Source organism: Sinohyriopsis cumingii, chromosome 7 (genome assembly GCF_028554795.1).
Source record: "Sinohyriopsis cumingii isolate HCF-2022 chromosome 7, ASM2855479v2, whole genome shotgun sequence".
Lineage (NCBI taxonomy): Eukaryota > Metazoa > Mollusca > Bivalvia > Unionida > Unionidae > Sinohyriopsis > Sinohyriopsis cumingii.
In genome coordinates, this window is record NC_142967.1 from 114,239,934 (window position 1) to 114,260,311 (window position 20,378).

General features: G+C 35.1%; 1 protein-coding gene across 1 annotated transcript in view; it reads right to left on the bottom strand.

Annotated features, from left to right (window-relative positions):
- Window positions 1-2,849: 2,849 nt before the first annotated feature.
- LOC149795962 (uncharacterized) overlaps window positions 2,850-20,378 on the bottom strand; it is a 75,695-nt gene continuing 58,166 nt past the window's right edge. Inside the window, exons 13-17 of the mRNA XM_089963902.1 lie at window positions 14,574-14,686; window positions 14,069-14,105; window positions 13,614-13,726; window positions 13,116-13,152; window positions 2,850-4,253 (exon numbers count right to left, since the gene is read on the bottom strand). Of these exons, the coding sequence (XP_089820028.1) occupies window positions 4,124-4,253; window positions 13,116-13,152; window positions 13,614-13,726; window positions 14,069-14,105; window positions 14,574-14,686 (430 nt within the window). The 3' untranslated portion in view covers window positions 2,850-4,123. The remainder of the gene's footprint in view (window positions 4,254-13,115; window positions 13,153-13,613; window positions 13,727-14,068; window positions 14,106-14,573; window positions 14,687-20,378) is intronic.

Sequence of the window (20,378 nt, forward strand, 5' to 3'; positions counted from 1 at the left end):
AATATACATAACATTCTTTCTTTCTTTCCTTCCTTACTTTCTTCGTTTTGTTTCTTTCTTTCCTTCTGGCTTTTTTGTTGCTTTGTTTCTATCGTCTTTTTTCTTTCTTTCTTTCTTTCTTTCTTTCTTTATATCTTTCTCTCCTTTCTTTCTGTCCTTCTTTCTTTCTTTCTTTCTCTATGTACACTGTAACAGTAAATTTGTGCAGCTCTCGAAACAATTTTTTTTATACACGTGGAAAGCGTTGATTCAGGTTCATTTATGTCGTCTTCGGAATCGCTGACACGAGCGAACATTTCAGCTTGTGTGTGAGGCTATACGGCAAGTTATTAACTCTATACACTCACAGCAGGCCATTTTATTTAGGCGCATATTCATTCAACTCTCAAACGAAGAAAGTGCTGGTCGAGTCAACACAGATCGATCTCTGGTTAAAAATGTGCTAAGAGTCATATGAAAGAGTAATTCACAAACGAAAGTATCCACAAAAACGTACCCTTCTGGTCTGAGATTTGAGGAGAGTCATACGAAAGGTTAAACGTGTAATGAAGTTTGCTGTATCGTTAAGATATATCAACATTTGTCTCCAACATGCTCAATTCATCCCGGTAAAAGCGATTACCTGTAATATACCTGCTAACGCTGTCAGGGGCAAGGACACTGGGCTTCAGAGTGTCCTTAGAAAAGATAGAAGAAACAAGAGAATGATGAGCAGAGGGGATAAAAAGAAACGAAGAAAGTGACGATGAAGAAGAAGTTGTGCCAAAAATGGAGAATATCACTCCATGTGTTGGCCATCATGTATGGTGAAATTTTATTGTTACGTCCCGTCCAAAACATAATAAACCAGAAAGAAAAAGTAAGTGACTCTTGGTCCTGATGTTTTAGAGTATGAATGGAACATTTTGTTTGTATTGAGAATGCATTATTTTTTTCTTCACATCTCAATATCCCTCTGGGTAATGTTTTGGTTATAATTGAAATGGAGTGTATGTTTTCTTTCACGTACGCACCTGAGGCATTGAAGTGGAAAAATTTTTCAGTCTGTTCATCCAACATTGTCTTGTCTTTATTTTATAAACTTTAGATGAATATTCACACACGCAGACACTGACACCATAAAATAATTTTTAGAGGAGTTTTGAATAGTGTTTGGAACGGTGTTGGATGGTATTGGAATATTGGATAGTACAGTGGTGTAATGGATAGTATTTTCTGCGGCTTAAAGGATGACATCTTTTGTAAGATTGCATCTGCTTTTATTATACTTTAATCTAATACAGTACGCTTGTGATAGTGTGTCTACAGGGTGTGAATGCAAATGAGATGTTGTATTGTTCAGGTGATGTGATGGATAATATTTGCCTGGATTATGGTATTGTATATTGTTCGAAATTTTATTTAGTTCTGATAGACTCCAAGATGAGCTGACACGTGACTAATTTTGGATATTTTTGGCTGTGACGAAGGGAATAGATGGTGTAATGAAAATTATTGTTATGGGGTGTTGAATGGTATATAAGGTATGTGAGATTATATTTTGTTTGCTTTCATTTCCTTCACTTGCATTCTAAGCTCACCCATTTCTTTTTGGATAGAGTGTATAAAGTTTTAGTGGTTTATAAGGTATGTGAGAGTAGTTTGTGTGCTTATGTTATTAGAATAGGGACGTTGGTTGATATAGTGGCGTGATGGATAGTATTATTTGTGATGTAACGGATAGTATATTTTGTGCAAAAGGAAAGACTAACTGGAATTTACCGCTGTATTCACCTTGGTTATGTTCACTAGGGAATGCTACACCAACATTGGCTCAGCTGAAACAACATTTAACAAGGGCACACTTGTTCGAGCAATATTTACTGGACAAACACGATTGGTAGATGTACATGTTAAAGGCGTAGTGTGTAGGTTTCTTTAAATAAAAAGGGTGCTTGACAAACAAAGCACTCAGTGTTTAAATATTCCCCGGAAGATATTTTCTACGAGTGTGTTACACATATACCAGTAAAAAAAGCAAATGTTTACAAGCGCGTTTTGCATATCGAACACGAGCTTCATCAGCCAGGACATGGTCTGCCTGTCGAACAATTATACTACGCTATTGTATCATTAATAAAGCCATACTGTACCATCAATTTTATCGAAGCCGATAAACAGCTGCGAGATGAAATTCATAAGAGAAAAGCGTTGATCGTACAGTACAAACGCGCGTCTGGTCGTACATACAGTTTTGGTCTTGTTGTGTCAACAATTGTCGGTCGTAGTGTTACAGGAACCTCAACTACAACAACTATCATGTATGCACCAGTTGGAAGTATTGTTGGGGCTGTATTATTAGAAAACGGTCTATTTAGCTTGTGCGGATGAGTTACGATACGATTACATTCACGAATTCATCTCTCTTGCAACAGGACAATGTAATATTAACATAATTATTATACCGTATTTGGTGGCTATCGAAGATAAAATAACGAGTGCATCCGAGTTCGATACTATGTTAGTGGAATTGACAAATCTCCGACAATTCCAAGTTCAAATAAGAAATCTTGCAGGTGGGGATTTGCAGAAAATTAAGTTCGAGTAAAGACAATTTGTCATAGGTGGTTTTGTTGATTCATGCAGTGATTGATCTGCATCACTGCATCTCTCTTATATTAATCTAGACACTTTTTGTCTACCTATTTGACTATCTTTCTATTCTTGGATTGCATCACTAAAATGGTGGATAGATGCCCTTCACCTAGAAATTATAAGTAAAATCCATGAATAACATAGTAGTCAACTTCATAATTGTCTGCTTTAAGTGATTGCTAGGGGATTAAACTAAATAACAAAACAATGCAACATCTTTTGCGTAAACACAAATTTACTTTATTCTCTTCAAATATAAACTGACAGAAGAAAAAACAAGGTATTTTGGTTTATGAATTTCTAAACATTTTAAATGTTCTTTGAATTCCAATAAGCCCGTGTGCCCCGAATATGATTCAAGCGTGTGTTCCAAATGGAAACTGTAACGTCCGAGTGTACCAAAATTAAATCAGAATCACTGTTTTAAACAAAATATCTTTCCATATCATAGCAAAGTATATATCTATTAACGTAAATCAATATTATAAGCAAACATGCTAAGTTCGAACTGAAGTAAAGAAAAAGTCTTGAATCTGATCTTAGAAACTTCGAGAATGAAATATCCCATTAAATAGACACAGACTTTCAGAAAATTTCAATTTTGACCTAAGGGCAGCAGCGGGGAATATGATTTTGTTTACCTAAGAATTATTCCTTCTTGCCTTAACACATAAAGCAGAATCAGTCGCAATGTTTTGTGCAGTTATTACTTTGGGTAGAATAATTCCTTCAATGAATGATTTAAATAAATGATTCATCTTGAACTTAACGCTGTGTAGATATTCAGTGAAGATCAATACCAGGAATACAACTATTTGTTTACGAAACTCACAATTTGTGTAAAAGAATATTTTGAAATTCCAAAGGAAAATTCCTCTGATAGATAAACTTGGCTTAACATTGAACACACATGTAGCTAAACATCTTGTTTACACTTTACAATAATGGCAATAGTTATGCCTAAACGTCCACCAGGACCCTCTATAACGGACACAAGTCGTCTTTTCTTGCAATGTTTTGACTCGCCATCAAAATAACTAGAAACTGCTAAAGGTATATTTTGTATTGGTTTATTTCTTTTTTTTCTCATTGTCTCAATCCAATCAGAAGATACTCCTAAATGAAATAAGCAAATAGGTTGGAAGACGAAAGAGAAAATCAAACTTTCTTCTTTAAAGACAGATGCACTGATGCATTGTTCGTCATGTTAATGTTTCATTGCAGTCAATAAAATATGTCCTTGTCCGCCTAGCACAACTTTATATACACGTAAACATTGTATTAAGTAAGATGACGGTGTGTCGTTTATTATCAATGTATTCAAGCTGTACGAGCATATCATAAACTTCTCCACTTCAAGAGGCCTTGGAAACGAAAACACGGACACACACACATATGCACCGACTGGTAAAAAAACAACAACATTGCCTCTGTTTTGGTAAAGCGTGCCTTTTCCCAGTTTCAAGGACATTTGATTATCTTGGGTATTCTATTGTCGGCCCGATGCACCGTTAGAGTCATAGGTGGATTGAACTGTGAGGCTACCCACTGGGCTTTCATAATCGTAACAAGTAGCATCGTTCAAAGGAGATTGAACAATCACTCTTCCCAATTCAGACCTAGGTGTAAAATAAAATAGTTTAGTTGTAGTTTTAAAACATGCTCTTCCAATAATGTTCAAATATAATTTCTTTCTATAAATACATAGGGGAACAATAGTCTGGATAAGATGATTTTGGCCATGCATGCTGGGGAACAGATATGGTAATAGCCATGCGAAAGTGAATACAGAACAACATGGTTATTGCGATATCTCATTTATGTTTTTTTATTTCATGTCTATGTTGTTGCTTTACAGCTATATAATTGAATAAATGATAATTTAAACGTTTTTCCTTTCATGGTATGCTTCGTAAAATTTAAAAAGATATAACCATAAGAGGCATTCTAAATTTATATAATGGTTTGCTGATTTGTCTTTCTCCCGATCATCTCGCCAAAAAAATATAGGATATATTTGAAAATTAGTGTAGTCAACTAATAAGACTTTCAAGACGAACATATAAGCAAGTCAGATCATTTGACACAGGCTAATTACTCTAAATTCATAACAATAATTTAAGTGTATATAACGTATACATATTTCGTCAAATAATTTTCATCAAGTGTTTTCTCCTTACGAAATTCAAGTTCTCATATAAAAATAATAATTTTGGACAAATACGTTCTCTGGTAATTATAGTGAATTTTATCTTAAAACTATATGATTTTTATCCAGTAAAATACTATTGGCATATGTACACTTTACGAGCAATCACATACACATCAGCTCTTTCGGCGTTTAATTTGTTTGGAGTTCTATTAAATATTATTCATAGAGTTAATAATTAAGATTTGGTCTGCTATTCTATGATTATTTTGGGATTTAATTCCCAAAACCGTTAGCTCATTTATTTCATTTTCACTTGGTATTCAAGGGAAATAGATGACCTGTTGCATTTTATAATACTTTTAGCTTCTCACTCTTTTCTGTTACTTATGTTTAGCACATCTTCTTGCGAACTTGGAAAACGTATCAAGCAAGCGAATAAAAAATATAAATGTAGATTATTGAAAAGGATTAGAAGGAGAGGTAAAAAGCTTTAAATATAAATGTATAGATAATTTGTAGACAATTAACTTCGTGGATAAAGTCTCAGATATGTGTGGTTGTGGATATGCAACGTAGTATAGCTAATTTGTGAGTCATGAGAAAATGAGATAATGCTGACGCTGATAATAATAACGACGACGGGTATTATGGATTTCCTTTATGTTTATAACATGCCTATACTACTACTACTACTACTACTACCTTTACTACTACTACTACTAACTAACGAATAATAATACTTATACTAATAATAATAATAATAATAATAATAATAATAATACTCATAATAATGTGAGCACTAATAACGCTGGGATGTTTAAGAGTTCTGTTAAATCTCTCGAAAACAGCCGCTTTGATTTTTGATTGTGAGAGTGTTGAAAATAGGCATAGTTATTTTTGTGTTATATCAGTCTGAGGCGGTTTTGTTATGAAATTGACTACTAAGATCTGCCCATAATTTATTGGGTCTGCGTGCACCTACCATGCTATCAAACGCCTCATGGATATAATTTCCATTTCTGTTTTTCAGAGGAACCATCCATGTATATTTACGAAATACACCGATCACCGTGATGAGATATTTTAAATTATCGCTATACGCATTGTAATCTTTCATGTCGACGAGGTCTGCAGAACATGAATCGTCTGCTGCGACTGCGATGACTCTGAGTTGTGGAAAATATTTACATGCAGGTTTATGAAGATCTTCTGGCAGCATCTTCAGTGCTGAAGGATCATCTACTTTAGCTGACTTTTCATTTTTTGTTTAATACCACGTACAAGAGTTTGGTCTACTCGCTCTTTGAAAGTTGTCCGGTTTGAGTTCTCTTATATCCCACAGCTTCACTTTACCACATCCTACTATGTCGTCGGGTTGATCTTGCTACAAATATCATCGCGATGGCTTCTACGTCGTTATAACGTTCGTTTTCATCCAGTTGCTTTGTTTCTAATGGATTCCACGGTCTGGGATAATTATGTATTGGTAACGTCCATCCTCTGCGAGGCCCTTGGAGATTTCTGATCAGTGCATGGATATTCACAGTGCCACCGAGAATTTGTCGTTGTTCACAGCATGTACAGTCTCCCACATACAGCTTACTCTCTACGCGAAAGTCTTCTCAGCTTGTGTCCACGTCGTACTTTCTGCATTTCATGTTTTATACAAAGAAATTATATTAACTTGTAGATGGTGTCTGTATCCCTTTACCTGCGACGATGTGTGGTTTTTCTGGAACCAGATACTCCACACCTCGATTTAGTTATAAGGCGATTATTTTTGACCATCGCCACTGTGGGTTTGATATCACCTACCTAGTTTTACAATTGATCCACCTCGACTTAGTGTTGAATGTTATATGTTATATTTACCCTATTTTAGTAAACTATGTTTCCCAAAGCAAGTTATTAAAACGTCTTCAAACAGTGACATCACTATTCACAAAGTCGTCAGATAACATCTAAACGTGATTTTCCACAGTATGGTGCAATCGATGCAGTACCATCCACACGTGCTCTCATTGACGTTTTAAAATTGTAATTAATTATAGACTGCACCTTTCGACTGTTACTGGATATAATATATGACCTCATCTGGAGGAGGTAAAATAAACGAATCGAAATAATCGACGTAGCTGTTATGTGCACGTTTCACCAAAACAAACCGGTGAGTTCCAGAGCCATCATACAAATGTGCAGGTGAATCACACAACACTCGTTGAATGATATTTTATCATGAAGAATGTAGACTGCGCTTAACATAATCAGATTCAGTATTGTGCTAACTTTTGGTAAAAAGCCTTTGATTTATTCCACGCACTGATTGTTCAGCCGGTATTGTGCCAACGTATATAACTACCATCATTTATTTTTCAACTTAACATGAGATCCTGCTGCATAATCTACTCTTCATGTTGAATTTTCCTTCGGACGTCCAGAAAGGCTTTATGGGGATGCAAGTACTCATCTTCGTCAGGCGTCTGGATTTTTCAGATCGTGCTTGCATTCAGGTTGGTGATGTTCTAGTCTTGCTATTCGATGTACTCCTACTCCATCATGGATTCATCGACAGGAGTGTCGTCGTTCAGCCTAAGATTATCGCTGGTAAGTCTCAAGTACATCGGATTTATACTAAGGTAGTGTTATAGAAATAACACCGTGATAAAATCACACAGTTACAGCCGCGGTGTGGCCGAAATAACACAGATGTCAACTCTTTTGTCAGGAGCCATTGGACAGTTTTCACCACAATCGTTTTAATCCATAACCAGATCCGATTGAACCAATAGATGGTATTTGCACGCAATTTATTTTCTTAAGACCCTGTAATATATGTTGTGAACTTGATATGGTAACTACTTCAATTTCTTTCAGAGCATATTTGCCTGCAAAGAAAGATTTGTGAAGAGCGTTGCTGAAAATGGAGCTTGGTCGACACAGTCAACTGTGGCATGATGTTACTAGCTAAATCTTGTCCCACTGCCGTTCCAGTTGCTGATGCTGCTCCGGTAGCGCTAGCTTCATCTGCTTTGAGGACAATACGAGAGGCTTTAGAAGCGATACCGGGAAGTTCTGCTGTAACGGAAGACAATAAGGTGGATTAAAATCCACCCAGGAATATTCGCTTTTGTGCACGTAATCATCTCATGTTTTATTCTTTAACCAGTTACTATTGTATCGATGAAAATTTTGTGCCGTGGAAACGCTCTGCGTCTTACATGCATGTAGCGGTAATTTTTACGTTGTTTTTATTAGTGAGCCACATGGTGACTTCTGAGATCACGTGCGTGGTCATAATATGATAATACATTAATATATTAAGATGATTCTGCCATAGCGATCCCAGAGGAATGATAGTCGCCGTGGAATAATTCACGTTGGATGCTGAAACGACCGAAGGTAACGATTCCTGAGCGTTTGAGAATTTGATGAGTAAGATGCTGTGGTGCATGGACAGAAGTTGACAAAGTCAGCTAGATGTTTTGAAACATGTATTTTAGCTACCTGTTGAACGTTGTTTTCAACCAATCAAATCATTGTATAGACTCTTATACTGATCTGACGTGAGAAGATCACTGCCCAGAAGATGAATGAGGATATCCACCATCTTCTACGAATGCTGTTGTTGATGCCAGCACCGAAGCCACTTCCAGTCTCCTTTCCATCCGTTTCACCATCATCCTTTAGTTTTGACTGCAATGATCCATTTCCACTTATTACTATCCTTGTGGCTGCTGCTGTGGCTGTTGCTGTTATGGCTGTTGTGGTTTTTGTGTGGGCTGCTTTAGTTTATGTGGCTGATATTGTTCCATATAAGTTCTGTATTTTTTTCTTTTTCATCAGCACCACGAAGATCTATGCTTATTGTGTTTTAAATTGTATCAGTCATTTCACTCACCTGATCTACATCTTTATCTGACAAATGTTTAATAACTCTATCATAAATATTGTATACTTGTATACTTTATATTGTATACTTTAGTTAATATGTTGTGTACTTCTAAAATGTCGAAATAAGCCTCCTATAAAGTTGCTCTCTTATTTAATTATTTTCAATAGCTGAAAGTTTTCATTTTTAAAATTAACTAACATTTTAATTATAAAACTGGATCTGAATAACTAATAGTTGCTTTAGAGCTTCATCGCTCCGAGCTGCTTCATAATTGCTATATTTAAAAACTGTTCTCCCTCTTCATATGTATCGACGTGTAAATTTCACCAAATCACACACAAAGTAAATAAAGTCCGAAGGACTTTATGTTAACTTTGTGAGTGATTAGGTAGAATTAACACATCGATAAATACTCAACCATGCTCATTTAATCCTTATTATTCCGATTTCGTCCTTTCATCGTCAAATCAACGTATTCTATCAATAGTGCATTCCAATTTAAGGAGCGCCTACTTTCATCTCATTCGCCGCTTCACGTCGCCCCATCATACACAACCTGTACAGAATCACATGATCATATTGACTACCGTCACATATACATTTATTCAGAAACTTCATACTTTACATCCTAGGCAATGGCTACCAATGGTTGCAACACGATTAGTTCATTTACAACATTCTTGTTCAATTTTAGTCAGTCGTATCTGCTACGTCAGATGACCACGACCTTACATAATAACAGCTGATGCGGAATGTACCAGTGTGCTCGATTGAATTTCCAATTCAACGTTAAATTATAATTGATTTTATCAATGAACAACATATAAATATGAACAAGATGATGTTATCCCTTACTAACATAAAGGTAACAATTAAATAAATTGTATACAGAAATAACATTTGATGTCATTCTCAAATGCGTTAATACTTGGGAAGACCCGTTCAGTGATCAAATGTCAAACGAAATGTAACTGCTGTCTCAGTTACGTTTATTCGGCAACTTCACATTTTACTTTTTAGACAATGGCTACCCGTGGTGTAAGCACATTTCTTTTCAATATTTTTTTAAAAAAATACAGTGTGTCCTATACAGGAATACCTTTCTCATCAGCGTTAATACTTAACAAGACACCTTTCATTTACCTAATCTGAAATTAAATGTGCAGTTGTTAAATGTTGAGTTCCCATCAAAACCGGCCATATGTTTTGTTTGGTTGCATAGTTCAGTGATGGAGTGCTGGAAAGAATTAATGGCTACACATCCAAAATAATTTGAATTAGCAAAACAATCACCTATATGGGTTATTATATACATTTTTCAATGTTATTAAGTCACATTGGTAGAGATGGTAGTTTTACCATTTAAAATCGTTTATTTACTCTTTGAATAATGGTCTCATAAATATTTGTGTTTATGTTTTTGTAAGTGGTCATATTCACCAAACCAACAACTTTCACACACGTTTCACGTTTATTAAATAAGCAAACAAAATTAAAATAATTTCTTTTTTAAAAATGCCATTGAAAATGCCAATACCCCATATTGTGTTTCATTTTTATCCTCTGAGTATTGATTTATTTCAATAGCTTTTAAATCCTCCTCAGATAATTTCTCGAATCTTGGTTTATATCCCTCGGCTGCCTCACAATTGACTCACCCAGTTCCCACGCTATTAATTTGTTGTTGTGTATGGCTAGGGTGACCGAGGTGCTATGTGAGGGTACTTATCAAACTCTGTTATTCTTTTCATTTTCAGCGTTTTAAACATCACTCACATTCTAGACAAATCCGTCTTCTTCTGCTTCAATCGCTGCTATTATTTATTTTAACTCCTTGTCATGTAATTGTTAAAAAAACTCCGCAGAAAATTGCAGTGAAAAATCCCAGTAATCGGCAATTTTGTACGCGACTATGTAGCAGATGAATGCCAAATTGTACACTATGCATTTCAATAAACGAATATTTGAAAAAGTATAAAAATCGTCTTTTATATATTTTTTGCTGAAGAAAAAAGAGATGAAACAATCGTTACACAATGACGTGTCTGCAATGTTTTGTTTTTTTTTCTCTTCATATTGCAAACAGTACAAAAACGGAAGGTAGTTCCATAATATATCGATGTGTAAATAATTCCAGATCACTCTCGTATTACAGAAAATCCTTTTAATTTATGAAAATTGTAATTATTACAAGTTGAAAACGCATACAACAAATACGCATAGACGTTTCATAACACACACCTTTGTAGTATATCTCAAAGGGGCATCGTTCACTTTTTCACGCAGGGAAAAAAGTGTGCCGACAACCCAATTTATATATAGTACTGGCAACAATACTCTTGTGACAAGCAAAGGTAAAGCTCTCTTAGAATTGCACTGAAGAGTAAATGCTCAGCTACTAAGAAAGGTTATCTGACTTAGCATACATAGCGGCAAGTATATGCCATGCCCTGCCCTAGCGGCAAATATATGCCAGGGCCTACCCTATCTGCAAATATATGCCAAGGCCTGCCCTAGCGGCATTTTCAGTAAGTAACAACGAGCGACAATTTTGATTTGGAGAATGTTAGTTTTCCATGGAATACGATGGTATGTACTAGTAATCCCAAGGCATAGATCGAAAGAACATCCCGCTAAGGGACGGTTATATCACCGACAGCGAATATGATGATATCTTGGAGGACGAACATGCAGCCAAGGAAAAGTGGCCAACACCAACTACCGGACACCTAACGCATGCTGAGAAGTGTTAAAAGCCCATATCGGCTCTAAATCCACGCATCCAATACAGGGTACAATGAAGCAGGTCCCATCATCCAAATGTACCAAACGATGAGCCAAGAGGAATGCTGATAGGGCAACAAGGATCACCACTCCTTAAATTACAGCAAGAAAAAAACCTTACTTCAGCCTCCAACTCTCAAACAGAGAGCGAGATTCCAGATATAAAATGCAGCAATATATTTTCGAATCTAGGTCACATCTAATATGGATATGTGAGAAAGCTTGGCAGTAGCTTCCCGTTTGTCGGCAGTTCTTACTGGCTGCCATATTTAACCTATCTTGCCCTACGAAATGACGTATTACCCCAAAATAGCAAATCTGCCTAGTGTAAGAAAGACTTAAATCCATTATGAACGTCATTAGTTTTATCTTCCTTATCATAATCTCATTTCGCTTCTTTCAACAATTAATTATCCATGCTGTTTTGATTGATTTTCAACCACCATATTATTAAATGCATCAAAGCTTGCCTATTCCTGTTTAGCCAACAAAGTACTAAAATATTGTTCCATTTATAGTGTTCGCATCACATAAGTATTGGTACTTTCATCACTTTGAACCTGTGTGATTTGTTTCATGAAAGGCGCTCGTTTTTATCAATCACTGACATCTCAAGTATGTCCGTGTGTCCGTGGGTTCGTGTCTCAGGTTCGGCTAACGTAAGTGTTAAAGCTGGCCACATGCTTTCCGAGGGTTGGTGGTTCCTTGATGGGGTTTCCTGGATTATTCCTCCACCACATATAGTGGCCGCCGTATAAGTACAAATAAAACCTTCAACGTTCCTTTGGTACCATATGGAGATGAAGGTCAGAAACAATTCTCATCCTTGTCCAAACCAACTTTGATCTCTCTCTCTCTCTCTCTCTCTCTCTCTCTCTCTCTCTCTCTCTCTCTCCATTCAAAGAAATGCACACTGTAATGAACTTTGGTCTGCAAATCTAGACTGGGACTCCGATGAACAACATCATTAATTCAATGGGACTTTGGTTCTTTCGTAGTTGTTTAAGATGGTATATATATATGCATATATATATATATATATATATATATATATATATATATATATACAGAGAGAGAGAGAGAGAGAGAGAACTGAATGAAATATACATTCATCATGTTGATATACATCTTTGCTATGTCATGATCATGACTTACTCTTCGCAAGTCAGCTGATACTAATTCGTAAATAAGATGTATATATCTCCTAACTTTGAGATTCTTAGTCGCATGTTTGAGTTAATTTTCTCGTGAATACGAGTTAGTAAATGGTAATTACGAGATACTAACTCATATTAAATAGATTAGAATTTAATTTCCACGTGACACTTATAGGCTTCCGGCGTACATAAAAGACGTGTTTCTATAGTGTTTATATTGGTGGAAGACAGAGCTGTGCACTGAAGACGTGGACTAGTAGGATTCAATTATATCACATTAGAGCTGAAGACTACAACCCGTTCAGAACATATGCAAATCATAATAAACAATTATTGTTGTTTTCTTGGACGTTTCCTTCACTGTACACTGAACTTTCAATTTTATAATTTAGATATGCATTATGCAAAAGAAAAGACTAGAAGTTATATTTAGAAAATAATGGGTGATTTTGAAAGCAGAATACCATATCTTTACTTTGACAAATATTATACTGACTTAGTGAGTGTCTCTTCCATACGATCCACTGTACAGTCTGAAAAGATATAATCGAAATTAGAAGTGATTATATTTACTTTATATCTTTACTTTATAAATGTCAGTCATCACTAATAATTAATGAATTAGATGAGGAATTTAGACGAGTTATGCATGACATGTAATAATGCACTTCTCTTTAATAATACAATATTATCAGCGCACATAACATTATATGTAGAGAGCATGTACGCTTTCGCAGATTTCTTGAATATATCTCTAGATACAGACACTAATGGAATGTAATATAAAAAATATGAAAAATCGAAAATTCGTAAACTATAAACTAATTGATCCTGACCTATATGCAAACTTATCATATAAATAACGTGCACTACTAGACTAAAATAGGTCATTATGTAATACAAACTAATGTTCTTTGAGAACAAAATTCGCTGTTCTCAAGGTTATTGATTTCAAAAGTAATCCTCTAACACTTTCGGTGAAACTCATACCCACCTTGCACTTCTAAATATGAATGTACCTCAGCCTTGTGCATCCTTGACACATCACTGATATGAGAAGTGGCATTGGTCAGGGGATCTGGATGCATCACTCTTCCGACTTTAGACCTAGATATTTAGTACACTAGTTTGGTGTTATTACATTTTCGCATCAACACTTTCAAACGAAATTTCTCTTATCTTGAACATAGAACTGACATAGTGACATTTGTGTTGATTTAGAAGTATTGATTCGGTTAATTGATTAAACTTACTCAAGTCGTACACTGTAGTAGATACGAACTGCATAATTATCTGTAAGTGACTCTCATGATTTTTCTAACACCTATCAAACAAATATATTGCTTCACAAATAATTTATTGTGCTACCTTCAAAATCAGGACTGTACATTTTATCTGCATGATATAAAAAATTAAAGAGCTGAATACAAGATCAAATATCGTACTGACCTAGCAACTGCCTTTTCGTTGCTTTCATTTATTATTTCTGCAAAGAGAAGCGATTTTAGAAAATATGTTATTTTCATGGCACCAGATCTTCTAAGTTTGCTTAAAACTAATATAGATCTAAAGATAAGAGGCATGACGGATTTTGATCAAAACCTAAAGACAATTTTTAATTATACATCTGTACTGCATCATTGAAATTAGAAACGCTTCGTACTATGAATGAATATGAAGCGAGTAGATTCGTTGTTAGCAGCACGTTTGTGTGAAAATGTGAAGTGTTTAGTCAGGTCAAGTTGATTGAAAATTCGGATTATTTACAAGTTACAAATCAGTCTGCATTTGATATAATGTATACTTGAAAATTACGTTGTACATATATTGTCAATATATATATAAATTAAAGTGGGGTATGAAATAATGACTTCCATGTCTCTCTACATTTACATAATTTTGCTTTTGAAAAGAAATAATGCACAATTATATTTAAAAGGCAGGAATGACACACCTTGGGGTTCAACGTAGGTATAAACCTCGGCATTGCAACTTGTTGGACTATCATACACATTGCAAGTGATATCGTACTCAGTAGATTGAGGAATCGGTCTTCCGGCTTCAAACCTATATTTTGTGTGTGATATAAAAGAAAAAGAAAAACACAGTAATTTACTTCCGATCCCATAGTTGATAAGTCACACATTAATATCAAATAAATTATTTCAGATACATAAAGTTAACACCAAATACTATTCCCAAATTTAAGGGCAAAAAGTTTGACAAAAATAATTTTTAAAATTTATACTACCGCCAGAAGCATTACAAATATAAATTGCTAATATAACAATTTAAAACGTTTCTCAATAAATAGGATACATTAGAAAACAAATGTATACTACTGACCTACAAAAGGAGGAGAATTACAGCTTTACTGTTTTGTTTGTACACAAGTACTTTCTACAATTACAGTCCACGGTTGTGCTGCATATCTTGTACATAAAATGAAAGGTACAAGTACTGTCGGTAGAAGTTTATACAAACACAATATTAATTGTTAAAGTAGCCAGCTTTGGAGCATGGTTTCTATGAAAAAAATGTAAAAGGACAGAAGCGAAATAAACTGAACCTTAGATTTAGAAATATTCATGTCATATTCATGTCATTCTCAGGTACCGTATCATTTTGCTATAAAATAATTATATAGGAAATTTCCCAAAAAACATCAGTGTACACCTGAGATATTAACATGCAAGTGCTTGATAAATAACAAAGAAAATTTGGAAGCAGATACCCTAAGCACAAAAACTTACTTTCGAAATTTAGATTACAATAACATGGAGTTAAAACTTAAAAGTAAATCCACATCTTGCCAAAACGTTGTACAACAAAGATATTATGCATGACATAAAGGAAAATTATTATAACTCCACAAATAGGTATATTAGCACGATTAAATGTAGCATAATAACAATTTTACAGTTATGTTATTAATCTAGGTGAAACTTTGTATAGTATTCGCACACCCTCACGTTTGATTTTACATCTCTATCGATTTTAGAAACAAAGAGCATCGTCTATATAAACATGCAAAAAAAAATTGCCATTTGATTCATCAATCTATAATTTTTATGATTGTCACCAGGTAGTCCCAAACGCTATCAAAACGGGGTCGAATAACAACATTGCTATTGACGGACAACTCGGGTTAAATTATCAACAAATTCTTGTACATTTTTCAAACCCTTTTGAATCAAAATATAAAAGATGTTTGGGCGTTAGGTCTGCATTTATCTAAACATACTGAACCTTGCAGTCGCGCTGGTGAAATTGAATGACATCATGATCTTGGCGACACGCATACCCAATCGCACGTACAACTACAGTGCAGGTTTCTAACTACAGTAAATGGTTGTCTGGTCCAATGACATGATACTATTTTAGAGCGTTCTGTGTATTTAAGGAAGGAACTCATCAATGATCGAGCACGGGTATGGGTAGGACCAAGAATGGGGTACCAAGACCGCTTCTGGGTTCAGCGGATACATATTGTGTGCCTCAATTATATACTCAGAATATTTCAGGTCCACTTAAAAGAAGTATTCGTGGTCGCCGTGGATGTTATGATCGTAGACGTCCTTTTGCATATTATTGTGCACAGGATCCATCCACTGAAATCCACCAACTGGATGAAGCTGCATGATGACTCTTCTTCAAGGGTTATTTGTATGGAGATAAATATTGCAACGGTAACGGTCAGCGGTGTCATATCCTTCACGTTGGGTAAATCATAAATGGCCGCGATAGGATATTTAGCAGCCTGCAATAGACGCGGAACATCATATTGACGTAGAAAAAGTATTGAGAGTGCACTTCATGGGTCTTTATGTTTAGTGTTTTTCTATTTAATGGTTATGATTTAAAAGATGTTTAGTTTTTGGTACTTTTAGCGTTTGTTCAGTGTAATGTGATGACTTATGTTGTCTATTTGTACTTGGAAGGGCTGTGAACGCTGGTACCATAACCGATAGGCTGGCAGCATATATCTGATAGGACTGGCAACGTTGAAGCCATATGGCTGACATAGTTGTGTAGTGTGGCACCATACTGCAGATTGACAGGGAATTATCTAAATCTAACGTTTTATTAAATAAGCGTACTCGTTTTTTGTGTACAATGTTACTCGAAAGTGATTTTTATATATCGCATAGCATTTCGAAACAATGAGTTTGGTTCATCCTAAGCTGCACGAACGAAGTGTGTATGATGGGAAACCAAGATTCATCAAGCGCACAGACGATGGATGGCTACATAGTTGGCGTATAAACTACATCACCGTATAGCAAAACGACACATTTCGAGGAAGTCTTTTCAGTGATCAGTCTATTTTAACGATTCGCAATCTCCAGCTGTAGAGGTATGTACATTATATATTAGTTTCCTATTGGTATTATAGGATATAAGTAATGTACTACCATGTTTATTTTGTATGTTTGGTAACTGAATCGTTTCGTGTATTGCAATGTTATAGTTTATTTCCTAATTTACTTCTGTGTGATTTAACTTAAAAATTTATATTTGCAATAACGTTGCAATTAATTAAGTGACTTTCAGTACTATAAGATTCTTATCAGACGAAGCTTTACTTCTGAACCTGTTTCTCGTGTTATAAAGTTGTCCCGATAACATCATTTGTATGAAAGAATTAATTCAAGTTTCCAGTCCATAATGCCTTTACGTGTTATTATTATACATGCCAGTGTCATTAGTAGTAAACGGCTTTGGGTATATTTTCAGCTGATTGATTGTCTGAACAGTGATTGACTGACGGTCGATTGACTGGTTGCCAGTTGTTGAATTAGAAGAGTGACGGAGTGATTTGCTGTATGTACACATATGCACAGTAATGTAAGTGTCCTTTAGCCGTGGCTAATTTGGGTTATGTTATACCGAGTTTTCTGCTGACGGAGATAATTATTTGCCAGCAGAAGCTTTTGGACCAACCAGTTTGCGGAGAATAAAATGTTGAACGAATCTTTAGGCAGACTAAGAGGGGCAGACCATTGGTGCTGGCCCATAAAACCTCCCGACATATTGTTCGGGCACAGAAGGTAAAGAACATATTATTTCCATACATTTCACTATCTGCGTGAAACGCAACATTTTATTATTTGAGTAAAGCTTACAATATTTCATAAATTTCACTATTTGTGAGGAACGCAACATTTTTACTATTTGCGTAAAGCATATATTTCATTGAAACATATCATTTATTGCTATTTGTGTGAATATGGTCAATGTCTACTTAAATTGTTTGGGTTCATTGTGTGAAATCACGTTGCATCGTAAATCTGTGTACTATTTAAATTTTGTTTCTTCTATTGCATTACACTACTAGGTTCGTGTATGTTATGTTAATTGTCCATCATCTGGATCATGCATGCGCGCGAAATGTTCATAATCGTTTCCATTGAATCATTCATATATAAACATCATATAGTTTTGTTACCATCCTTGATGTTCTTCGTTATAATCCAAACCCAACCGGGTTATCTTGTTAAACTGGTGTCATTGCCTGACTGTAGTGTGGCAGCGTTGCTATAGATATAACTGTTTAAACAACAATTTGGGACCTTATATGTCGAATGTCGCAGCGTGTCTGACCGTTTGGCAATTTGGCTGGCACTGATGCAGCATAATTTATGACAGTGAAATTTCGTTGATGGATATGAATTCCAGATTTGCATGTTTATATGAACCACACCTATTTCTTTAAAGCAAGTGATTTGCATGGTTATATGAACCACACCTATTTCTTTAAAGCATGTGATTTGCATGGTTATATGAACCACACTTATTTCTTTAAAGCATGTGATTTGCATGGTTATATGAACCACACCTATTTCTTTAAAGCATGTGATTTGCATGGTTATATGAACCACGCCTATTTCCATAAAGCATGTGATTTGCATAGTTCTATAAACCACACCTATTTCCTTAAAGCATGTGATATGCCTGGTTATATGAACTACACCTATTTGCATAAAGCATTAGATTTGCATGGTTATATGAACTACACCTATTTCTTTAAAGCATGTGATTTGCATGGTTATATGAACCACACCTATTCCTTTAAAGCATGTGATTTGCATGGTTATATGAACCACACCTATTTCCATAAAGCATGTGATATGCATGGTTATATGAACCACACCTATTTCCATAAAGCATGTGATTTGCATGGTTATATGAACCACACCTATTTCCATAAAGCATGTGATTTGCATGGTTATATGAACCACATCTATTTCCTTAAAGCATGTGATTTGCATGTTTATATGAACCACACATATTTCCATAAAGCATGTGATTTGCATGGTTATATGAACCACACCTATTTCCTTAAAGCATGTGATTTTCATGGTTATATGAACCACACCTATTTCCATAAAGCATGTGATTTGCATGGTTATATGAACCACACCTATTTCTTTAAAGCATGTGATTTGCATGGTTATATGAATCACATCTATTTCCTTAAAGCATGTGATTTGCATGGTTATATGAACCACACTTATTTCTTTAAAGCATGTGATTTGCATGGTTATATAAACCAAACCTATTTTCTTAAAGCATCTGATTTGCATGATTATTTGAACCACACCTATTTCCATAAAGCATGTGATTTCCATGGTTATATGAACCACACCTATTTCCATAAAGCATGTGATTTGCATGGTTATATGAACCACACCTATTTCCTTAAAGCATTGCATGGTTATATGAACCACTCCTATTTCCTTAAAGCATGTGATTTGCATGGTTATATGAACCACACCTATTTCCTTAAAGCATGTGATTTGTATAGTTATATGAACCACACTTATTTCCATAAAGCATGTGATTTCCATGGTTATATGAACCACACCTATTTCCTTAAAGCATGTGATTTGCATAGCTATATGAACCACACCTATTTCCTTAAAGCATGTGATTTGCATGGTTATATGAACCACATCTATTTCCTTAAAGCATGTGATTTGCATAGTTATATGAACCACACCTATTTCCTTAAAGCATGTGATTTGCATGGTTATATGAACCATACCTATTTCCTTAAAGCATGTGATTTGCATGGTTATATGAACCACACCTATTTCCTTAAAGCATGTGATTTGCATGGTTATATGAACCACACCTATTTCCTTAAAGTATGCGACTGAAAAAGCCATAGTTACTGTATGTTATATAATTAAATGAACCACATTTATCGTGTTTATATCTGATATGAATTGTGTAGATTTATGTATTCAGTATAGTTGCATTATACCCTTTAACAGTGGTTGTTTTATTCGCATGTTTATGAATCTTATGTATATTGAATTGTTTGTGACCAAAGTTAATAGTTATTAAAATATTCGTGTTGATTTGTTGTTATATGTTATTTTTTCATTGCATACGTTCCCTTTCATTCTCACATTTTATTTTCGGTTTATGCATTCAATCCCAAGTGCATTCGGTCTCAGTTGTGTTAAAATGGCGCAGGAAATGTGATCTTTAGATTGAGGGAATTACCGATATATTGCTTCAAGACGTATGCAATGCTGTTTAGTTGCAATGGATTATGACCTTCCGGTCACGTCAAGCTACAAATAGTGTGCCTTTGTTTTTCTTTTCTAAGTGCGTGTGTCATTACATATTCTTTTGGCTTTTGTTTCACTCGCCTCGATGACGAAGAAACTGTTGATAATTGAAACTTTACTTCCGTCAATGCATCTTGTATTAATGTCAGTTTTGATTAGACTGCCTTATTAGTTAT